At 39.7% G+C, this 10907-nt stretch overlaps 1 protein-coding gene across 2 annotated transcripts in view; it reads right to left on the minus strand.

Annotated features, from left to right (window-relative positions):
• LOC119776467 (puratrophin-1-like) overlaps nucleotides 1–10186 on the minus strand; it is a 34880-nt gene extending 24694 nt beyond the window's left edge. For both annotated transcript variants that reach the window (XM_038274874.1, XM_038274873.1), the window contains exons 1-7: nucleotides 9993–10186; nucleotides 8078–9563; nucleotides 5180–5362; nucleotides 4524–4647; nucleotides 1139–1232; nucleotides 817–903; nucleotides 596–712 (exon numbers count right to left, since the gene is read on the minus strand). In XM_038274874.1, coding sequence (XP_038130802.1) covers nucleotides 596–712; nucleotides 817–903; nucleotides 1139–1232; nucleotides 4524–4647; nucleotides 5180–5362; nucleotides 8078–9074 — 1602 coding nt within the window. In that variant the 5' untranslated portion in view covers nucleotides 9075–9563; nucleotides 9993–10186. The remainder of the gene's footprint in view (nucleotides 1–595; nucleotides 713–816; nucleotides 904–1138; nucleotides 1233–4523; nucleotides 4648–5179; nucleotides 5363–8077; nucleotides 9564–9992) is intronic.
• Nucleotides 10187–10907: the final 721 nt, after the last annotated feature.

Below are 10907 nucleotides of genomic sequence, written 5' to 3' on the forward strand. Positions count from 1 at the left end.
GAGCAAGCATGAAGCGACTGTGGAGAGAAAAAAACTCCCCTTTGGGAAGAAACCTCTGGCAGAACCAGGCTCAACATGGCAGTCTTCTGCCGGACCGTTTTAAAGTGACAGGGAACTCCATGAAAGTCTGGAGGGACTACACACTGGAGGTGAGGTTGAAGGAGCATCGAGGAGAAGTCGGATGAGCTTACTACAATTGTGGAGAAGGGGATGGAGGTGGGTTGTCTGAATCAAAGTCCGACATAGGAGCGACGGTTCTTGCGCTTGCTGATGAGCAGGCCGAGAGATGATTTGGAGTTGCTTTTAAGGTGAATGGTGAGCGGTTTAAGGTGAGCGGATTGGCTGCATCGGAGGCGGATCAGCCTCAGATTGAATGGAAGTAATCAGAGTTTCTTCAGTTTAATTTCCGCCTTAGCTTCATGTTTGAGTGTGAGTTATTATCTAATCTTCAAACATGTCAAAATATATAATACCTTTTAAGACAATTTCCAGATCTAGTGAACATGTTTTCAAATAACCTAACGCTTTTGCCTACCGACGATTTTGCTTACATTTTCTTATCATTTGCTGCAGAAAAGATCAGTGTGTATAATACCTGATGGAACTGCATCCAGTCCTTGTGATTGTAAGTAAACGTCCCTCCCAGCTCAGCTGTTAGCTGTGGAGCTTCCACTGTCTTGTTGAGGGCTCTTATCGATGAAACAATATCCATCTATTAAAGAGATCACAAACACTGTTAGGAAGCAGTTCCTTTCTTCCTTTGACTAAAACTCAAAAGAAGCACTGATGTATCTAAAAGCTGATTTGGGTTCTGACCTGCAGACCCGGCTGCTTCTCTGGCCGCGGACAACTATCCTTGTCGATCAATATGATAATGCAGTGGACTGCGTGGAGAGCTTGCTCCTGTTAAAAGTCACACACAACATATAAGGAGAATTTCAATTTGTATTTAGAGAGCCTAAGTGTAGAAGAAATTTCCTTATCCTCGTCTTTACACTAAAGCAGAGTGGAAAATTTTTAAAGCACATCCAAACTGGAATCGTATGACTTCAGGGAAGTCAAGAAGGAGCAAAGGTCTTGCCAGAATTTTTACTAATGCGACTGTGAAACAATGTTCATGCAGGTTTCAAGTTTTAACCTGTGCCATTAGTAGTGCCTTGTAGAGGTGAAGCGGTGGAAGCTTCTTCCTGCCATTAATCACCAGAGTCATTCCAAGCTCTCGGACATCTTTCCTGCAAAGACAGTGGATTATCAAAGGTTGCTCTCCTTCCTTTTTTTGTGATAACCACCATAATCAAATTTCAGACTGGATCTAATTTGCATTTCTTTTTTTATTATTATTTATCCCAGACATCAGGATATTGTTTCTCGTTTCAGATTATTGCATTTTACAATAATAACTGGGTTGAAATTCCTTGCTACAAGCCAGTTGCTCTGCTGTCTGATTATATCATGCCTATTTGTGTGTATATGGCTTTCCAAACTGTAAAGGAGGAAGTCTAAAAACTTTATTTATGAGTATTATGTGCTTACAATTAACTGATATAGCATCATAACATGTTACAGGACAAATTATCAATGCTTCATAGTGGAATCTCATAGGCATGCTAATGTTAGCAGTAACTCTAAATCCTGTTCCCCAGGACCCAGTATCCTGCATTTCCCTGCTCCAACATGCCTTAAAGAGAATAGCGAATAAACATGCTCATGTAGCACTCAATTGCATGCTGAGAAATCAAAATATTTCATTGAATAAGGTGGGGCAAAGACACATCTAAAGTATGCATGACTGACTGAGGAACTAAGACTGTACAGTTAATCAAACAGCTGATGCTCAGTCAGATACAGAGGGATACAGAGATAAATTGTAGCATTCTGAAATCAGTCAACTTTTTTAAACTGTATTTTAAATACCATGTATTATTATCATCATTATCTATAATATCTATAGGCATTTTTTTTTTATTGGACTGAGATCAGGATACTGTTAGCCTTTGCAAAACATTAACTGTTTTAATGACCTCCTGATCTGCAGAGACTCTGGTTGAAACATCTTATCTGTTACTTATCCTGAAATTTATTACCATTCATTAATTTAAGCCCATATGCTCTCTACTGATTACATTCATTTTAATGTGGTATCAAAAGAAGTCGCTAGTCTTTATCCAAGCTTTATATGCATTCACACAGCATTCCTAAACTTCCTCTCAATCAGGCAAACTATTGTGAGAGAGCCTACACCAGACGAGGTTGCTAATTCTGGCAGGACACTGCATACCAGTCTGCTGGCAGCATGCCTGGCTGAAGCAGACTGCTATGATTTGTCTTTTTACTGGAGACACTGGAAGGAGTGGAAAAAAGGGAGAACGAGCTTTTCAAACCTTTAAACTTTACAATAAAGTCAATGTTAACAAGTAATGTTAAAAAGTTTACAAGCAGACATTTGAACCCAAGTATTCCCTGTTCTATGAACATTCTGGACAATTTAGTCATTATTTGATGCTCTCACGGGGTACATAGGAAATAATAAACGTTGGAGGACCCAGTGTAGCTATAAAACTTTGCCTTTCCTTTGTTTAGCCAAGCTGAATATATTTCTAATTATAATCTGCTGCCCTCTTGTGGTCAAATGTGTCATTGCATGCTGGCGTAAGGTAATAAATACAGGGGCTGGTCATAAAATTAGAATATCATGAAAAAGTAGATTGATTTCAGTAATTCCATTTAAAAAGTGAAACTTGTATATTATATTCATACATTACATACAAACTCATATATTTCAGATGTTTATTTTGTTTAATTTTGATGATTACAAATGACAACAAATGAAAATCTCAAATTCATCATATCAGAAAATTAGAATATTGTGAAAAGGTTCAAAATCGATGGCCCCTGGTGCCACACTCTAATCAGCTAATTAACTCAAACCACCTGCAAAAGCCTTTAAATGGTCTTTCAGTCTAGTTCTATAGGCTACACAATCATGGGGAAGACTGCTGACTTGACAGTTGTCCAAAAGACGACCATCGACACCTTGCACAAGGAGGGCAAGACACAAAAGGTCATCGCTAAAGAGGCTGGCTGTTCACAGAGCTCAGTGTCCAAGCACATTAATAGAGAGGCGAAGGGAAGGAAAAGATGTGGTAGAAAAAAGTGTACAAGCAAGAGAGATAACCGCACCCTGGAGAGGATTGTGAAACAAAACCCATTCAAAAATGTGGGGGAGATTCACAAAGAGTGGACTGCAGCTGGAGTGAGTGCTTCAAGAACCACCACACACAGACGTATGAAAGACATGGGTTTCTGCTGTCGCATTCCTTGTGTCAAGCCACTCTTGAACCACAGACAGCGTCAGAAGCGTCTTGCCTGGGCTAAAGAGAAACAGGACTGGACTGCTGGTGAGTGGTCCAAAGTCATGTTCTCTGATGAAAGTAAATTTTGCATTTCCTTTGGAAATCAAGGTCCCAGAGTCTGGAGGAAAAGAAGAGAGGCACTTCATCCACGTTGCTTGAAGTCCAGTGTAAAGTTTCCACAGTCAGTGATGGTTTGGGGTGCCATGTCATCTGCTGGTGTTGGTCCATTGTGTTTTCTGAGGTCCAGGGTCAACGCAGCCACATACCAGGAAGTTTTAGAGCACTTCATGCTTCCTGCAGCTGACCAACTTTTTGGAGATGCAGATTTCATTTTCCAACAGGACTTGGCACCTGCACACAGTGCCAAAGCTACCAGTACCTGGTTGAAGGACCATGGTATCCCTGTTCTTAATTGGCCAGCAAACTCTCCTGACCTTAACCCCATAGAAAATCTATGGGGTATTGTGAAGAAGAAGATGCAATACACCAGACCCAACAATTCAGAAGAGCTAAAAGCCACTATTAGAGCAACCTGGGCTATCATAACACCTGAGCAGTGCCACAGACTGATCGACTCCATGCCACGCCGCATTGCTGCAGTAATACAGGCCAAAGGAGGCCCAACTAAATACTGAGTGCTGTACATGCTCATACTTTTCATGTTCATACTTTTCAGTTGGCCAACATTTCGATAAATCCTTTGTTTTTATTGGTCTTCAGTAATATTCTAATTTTCTGATATGATGAATTTGAGATTTTCATTTGTTGTCATTTGTAATCATCAAAATTAAACAAAATAAACATCTGAAATATATGAGTTTGTATGTAATGTATGAATATAATATACAAGTTTCACTTTTTAAATGGAATTACTGAAATCAATCTACTTTTTCATGATATTCTAATTTTATGACCAGCACCTGTATTCTCTGTTGAAAAATAGAGGTCACTAAACTGTCATTTGTATTTTTATGTCATTGACAGAATAATTACTTCATAATGAATTCCAAGACAACTTTAAATCCTTTATAAAAGCAGAAAGGAGTAAAAACCAGTGCAAAATCTACCCTCTCTTCTTTTCCAGCTTCCAATCAGCTACAGAGCGTTTAAGTATATATTAATATGTAACGTTTTTATCAGCGAAAACCAACAAAGCTTTGTCTGATGTACCTCGGTACGGAGTGTAAGTAGAGCAGCAATTTACAAATGCTCTCTGCAGACACAAGAGGGGTCATCCACTCCTTCCTGTCGCCATGGACCTCGACCACCGCCCTGCCGTTCCTGTCCCTGCTGCCTACAAATGTAGAATAAAACATAAAAAAACAGATTTTTTTTTTTGTTTTGTCAATGTGCTGACATTTTTGTTAAATTCACAATTAAACAGTTCTTATTTAAATTGCTGGATTCCTCAATTTGCTTTGAATATTTAGTGGCCCTAATGAATGTTTGTTAGGTTTAGTGATTAGTGAATAAGGATACCCTTAATGACAGTATTCAAAATCTGTTGAATTTTAAAACAACCAATCTTTTTCTTTTTTTCATCAAAAATATGTTTTAGATTTTTGTAATAATTTCAAAAAGGCACACACTGTCCAACTTAAGAGAGAAGACATTTAATTGCAGTCTTTTGGTACTAGATCTTGATCAGGCAACTTGTTCCGAAAATGTTGCAATTAAATGTCTTCTGGTGACAGCGTGTGGGAGTCCCCTTTTAAAATGTGATACATTTTTCTCCTATGTTAATGATGTGTGAAGTGCTTTATTAAGTTTTTTTTAGCATAGAAATTATGTTTTAATTTCTAACATGTCTTAGAAGATCAACATACCTGGTAAACAAATAATGCCCATTTCCAGGAGACTGCTGATCTTCCTGAATGTTTCTTCTGTTTGTAAGCCCTGCTGACAGTCAAGACTTGTTGCAGAAGATTGTTTTTCCACCTTTCCACTGAGAAGTTTGGAGCCCAGGCCATTTAAGCTAAATGGAAGCTCCACTCGGCTTGAATCTGAATCTGATGAAAACAGAAATGAGAAACACAATGATTGCTGTATTTGGTTGGTTTGTAGAATGAACATAACTTTTTTTTTTTTTTTTTACCACAGCCTGTTGTCTTTTTGATAAGGCTAAGTTTAGGGTCATAGATACTTAATGTTGACACATTTTAATCCAATGTAAACCTAGCGTTTATTTCTGTTTGGCATCATTGTGGTGTAGGGCAGTGGTTCCACACCTTTTTTGACTTGTGTTCCACTTTGGGCATTTTGTCTTACCATGAGTCCCCCTCTCAGTCAAAAGTATTGATGATTGTCCAACAGTGGAACGTACAATAACGGATATAAAGACTGAAATAAACACTATTTCGAGAAGCAGAATGGAGAGATACAGAAGATCTTTTATGCTGGCCCCCAGTGAACAGTTTAATGCTCTTGAAGGAGTCTTTTTTTTTATATCATTATTTTTTAATCAAATTTAGTGTTTTTTTTTATCCTATTTTATGTTTTTATCTTTGCTATCAGGCAGGGGAACTTCTATCTATGTATCTATCTATCTATCTATCTATCTATCTATCTATCTATCTATCTATCTATCTATCTGTTTGTCTGTCTGTCTGTCTGTCTGTTTTAATTTGAGCATTTAATTTTTATAATTTTATGCTTTCCATCTCAAATACAAAAACAACATAAATATTTTGCCTGGAAGTTAGTAAGGAATTTTATACAATATAAACCTGTATTATAAAACTCGAGCTCCTCTACTTAACTACCTCATAATCACATTTAAACATTGATGAATTGGGAACAAAATACAGAACAAAAATGGTACACTGACTGACTTAATTAGTTTTATTTTGTTTTCATCAAGAGCCTTGAGCTGCTTTGATCAGGTGTGGGAAAACAGCTGATCTCATGCTGTTCTCTACATCCAATCTGTTCCTCTGCATGGTTTGGATGTGTTTCAAAGCTGAAGATGAACTCAAGAAAAACTTACTTTTTAGTTGACAAAAGTTTGCTTTATTTTTTTTTTTTGTTTGGTCCTCACAGAGCAGAACAGATCTCAGCCTTATTTTATTTTACTACCTAAGAAATCCAATATTTTCATGTACCTCTTGCAATTCACTCGTGGACCGCTAGGGGTTCCCTTCAGGGAACTCTCGGTTATTGTAATGTGTCTTTCAGCCATCTAGGTCTGGGTTAAACTGAGATATGTGGATGTTCTCCTCCTTTTATGGATTCACTCACTACCATGGCAACAGAACTATTCTGTGGGATGCTACCACTACTGTGCTTCACAGCTTGTGGAGTTATTTGTTTTCTTTGTCCGAAATCGTAACCTTGGCTTTTCTTATCCCTAACAAAAGCCTAGGTCTTTTTTTCTCTTAAAGGTATTAGGATTTTGCATGTGAGTAGTTCAAAATTTCAAAGCTTGAAGGATCGGGTTGTTTGTTTCCTGGGGGGGACCCTGTTAGTCGATTCTGATGTTAAGCTTGTTTTACTGTGGACAAGGAAACTGGTGTTCAAACAGCTCTCAGTTATTGGCAGGGATGTCCTCAAACATCCTGTCTAATTTCCTTCCATTAGCCAGTTTGGGTCACAGATGAGTGAAGATTAGACTTAGTTGTTTGTTTATCCCAATGATCCGACCATATATAGATACAAACCTGAAAAAACAGATTTAGGAATTGTTTTTTTTTCCAGAAAAGGAAATAAAGTTTTAAATGCATAATTACAATTCAATTTTTTTTATTTCTATGTTGATCTTCAAGTATATTTTAATATTCAATTTCCTGTGACCCTTCGATAAACGGTATCACATTCGACATTATTAGATATTAAGCAAACTTAGAATAGATATATAGCTTTGTAAAGACAGGTTACATAGATTACATCTTTTTAGATCCTGTCAGTTGCTTCCACCAGTTTAAACGATCTAGATCTCAGCTTGCCCCTGCTGAAGTGTTGGGGGGCCTAGTGCTTAGGGCATTGAACTTTGAATCCAGAGGTTCTGAGTTCGAGCTCCACTCCCACAGGCTGCCCCTCTGGGTCCCTGAGCAAGACGCTAACCTCACACTGCTCCCCGGGTGCCACACAATGGCAGCCCACTGCTCCCCAAGGGGATGGGTTAAATGCAGAGAGTGAATTTCATTGCTCTGTATTTGTGACAGTGTAATGACAATAAAAAAATAAAAATAAAAAAGCTAAAGCTATTCATGCACACACAAACTGGAGAAAGACACAGATAAACTTCCTACTTTGCCTGTCATTCAGTCTCCCTACATTAGACAAATGTTCTGCTTTTTCTTCTCCAATCACTGGGTTCATTCCCTGTCTTTGACTGGGGTGCTGGATGCTATTTCCGTTCCATCGCCTGATAAGAGGAATGACGTGAATGAGACTGCCTTGCCTGACAGCACAGGGATATTCCCCGGAGGAAGATCGTGCTGAAGTCTGATCTCTGACTTTTGAACCCTTGTTCTGAAGAGTCTTTATGAGCCGTGACCCTCAGAGGAGCCACATCCCCTCAAACACAGCAAGGTCAAAATAGAGTTTCTTGAACTCAGTTTGTTTGCTTGACTGTTGTGAAAATCTTTGAGTGTCGAGCATCACTGTTGTAAATGACTGCCTAAGCATGATATTAACAACGTGTGTGCTGTGTGTGTGGGCCACTATTTGGGAAAATAAATCTGCAGGGAGTTAGCCAACACAGAGGATGAAATGTTTCTGCTTACCTTTCTTCCAGCACTTTAATCTTTCCATCTTTGCAGCCTCTTGATCTCCTAATGCACTTTTTTCCTGCTGTATTATGCTGGTTACTGTTTCAGGGCAAACATCACTGTTGCTTCTGTTGTTGATTTTGTACAGAGCAGGGCTCCCTGTAGGGGTGTCTGACAAGGCAGACAAAGATCTTACTTTAACTTTATGTTTTCCTGATGGTTTTACAACTTCCTCTTTCTGCCGTAGCTTCAAACCACCCGCAGGTGTTGCCATGGACACATCTGATCCAGGATGCTTGCAAAGACCGTGTCCTAACTGGTGAGAAATTAGTTTTGTGTCGCTGTGGCTCAATCCAGTGAAGGGTTTCAAGATCACATCAGATTCCTTTGTTAGGTTTACTGATTCATAGCTAGATGGACGGTGAAATCCGACGTTCTCCAAGGAATCATTGCTTTTCACAGTTTCTTTGCAGTGGTTAAAGAAGTTACCTTGATGATCTTTTTGAGCCTCAAATGGCCCTCCAGATCTTACAACACCCTCTTCACTCAGTCCAACCTCCTCCAAAGCATCTAGCAGTTTGATCCCCCCCCTCTCAAAGGGAACTGGGTTTTTAATTGCTGCTACATACGAGTCTCTAAATCTACATTTTAAGTCCAGATCAATTAACTCTTGATCAAGCTGTTTTTGGCTGCACGGCTTGCATGCATCTTCACAGGTTTGTCCACAGGGACTGTTTTTTCCAAGTGGGATGGGTGGGGGTGGTCTCACGGGCTTGGGCAAAACTAAATTAGGTTGGATTTCTTTATCCACAAACTCCCTCTCTTTAGCAATGTCCACCAGGTCCACATAATCCCCCTCCATCTCCTGATGGGTAAGACTCTCCCAGGTGTTGGGAGAAACCCAACCCACTGGCTTGTTTAGTGGTTTAGACCCTGATCTGGAGGACTGTCTTTCACGGTCCATTTTGATGAGTTTGGAAGATGTGTGTGCAGGTCTCAGGGATGCTGACATCCTGTATTCTTGCGGAGGAATAACCGCTTCCACTGGGAGGGTGGACGAGTTGAAGTGGGAAGAAGCTGAGGCCTTCTTTGACTGAGGTGCTGTTTCCCTACAGGTGGACTTAGTCTTAGGCCTGTCCAAAAACTCAGGGACAGAAATTTCAGCCCACGGCAACTTGATTACACCCTGGTCTGTGCAAAGAAGACAACGAGATAGAGGAGTCCCCTGGCGTCCTTCGTTGATATCCTTCAGCCACTCCTCAGTGAAGAGGCAGGGGTAGGACGTCTCAGGGATCGGGGTCTCCTCAACTTCTCGACACTCCTCCTCCAGAAGGCTTTTCAGGACGATCCGTGCAGCTTGGTCCCCAAAGGGTTCCACCTGGAGATAAAAGTCTCCAGGACGCAACAGCAAAGGGTTCACAGAGGCTAACTGGATGACGGTTTTGTCATGGAGACAAAGAGGCCAGCCCTCACAGCGGAAAACCACATCAGAATAACCAGACTGAAATAGAAAAAGATTATTGTTAATAAAGACTAACAAAGAGATGTTTCATTTACTGTTTTTATTGCTTACAGGGATTAGGGACTTAATATTTAGCATACATGCACAATCTTGGTCAATAAAGCTGATTCATATTTCAAAGTTTGTTTTGCTGTCATGCTTCACTATCAACAGTCTATAGTTTAACCTTGAAGCATTTAACAAAAAAGGATAATTTGATATTTACTACAGTCATCAAGCTTGTAAATATAAATACAGCTGAAGGGAAAAATGCTGCTGCAGGGCCAGCAGGACCAAAACGAATGTTAATTTAGATATAAGGATCATCAGGTTGCTATGATTTATAGTTATTCTCTTGCCTCTATAACATTGTTGCAAATCTACAGCCTAAGTGAAAACGAAGAGTGTGTTTTATACATTCATACTCACACATGCAGCCTGCTGCACCGACTCCAGCAAGTGTTTGGAGGGGATAAGGAAGTCCAACAGGCATTGCAAAGCATCGCCTTGGTAAAGTTCATCGATGGTGCGAAATAACTGGCTGAGGACGATCGGTGCCGTAGCCTCAAAAGGTGGGAAGAGGGCCGACAGGGCACTCTGGATGGAAAGGTCCAGAGATTGTGGATTCTGGGAAGAGAGAAAAAAAGATAAAAATTATATATATTTTCTTTGACTTGCCGTTATGGGGTTAGAATGGTTCTGAGGTATCTGTAACAGACATTCTGATTAACTTTAAACAACTACACACCAGAAATAAAGAATAATTACTTACACATTTCATATATTTTATTTAACTTTAACAATGTGCAGTAAAAACAGTAAAAGTATTTGAATTGGAATGTTTTGGGGTTTTTACTCTAACATCAAGTTTTTTTTTTTAGCTAAATCTTTTAACCTTTTTTATCAACCTTAAAATAACACATCTGAATACTTACAGTACTGTGTTGTGAGGCAGTATTATGGTTGGGTTTATATAAATTTATGGAGCCTAGGTGAAGGTTCAATTGAATAAACTGATTAATCGCCTTCATCTGCCTCCGACATCAGCTAATAACCTTTGATCACACCTCAACAAAAGCCCAATCAGCATCCAGACTTTATCTTAAAAGGTCTCCAATCCACAACTCCTTTTGCTACCCAAAGAGCAGGCAGTGGTGTCACTATGTCAGACTTAGATTCAGATGAGCCTGTTTCATCCCACCTCCAGCCCCTCCTCCACCATTGCAGCTAAAGCTTCATCAGAGTGTCATTCCTCCAAGACTCTTACTGCTTTCCCTGTCTCAATTCAACCGGTCCAGCAGAAGACCACCACATTGAACCTGGTTCTGCCAGAGGGTTCTTCCC

This window comes from Cyprinodon tularosa, unplaced genomic scaffold, assembly GCF_016077235.1.
Source record: "Cyprinodon tularosa strain WSP-4 unplaced genomic scaffold, ASM1607723v1 ctg936, whole genome shotgun sequence".
Classification (NCBI taxonomy): Eukaryota; Metazoa; Chordata; class Actinopteri; order Cyprinodontiformes; family Cyprinodontidae; genus Cyprinodon; species Cyprinodon tularosa.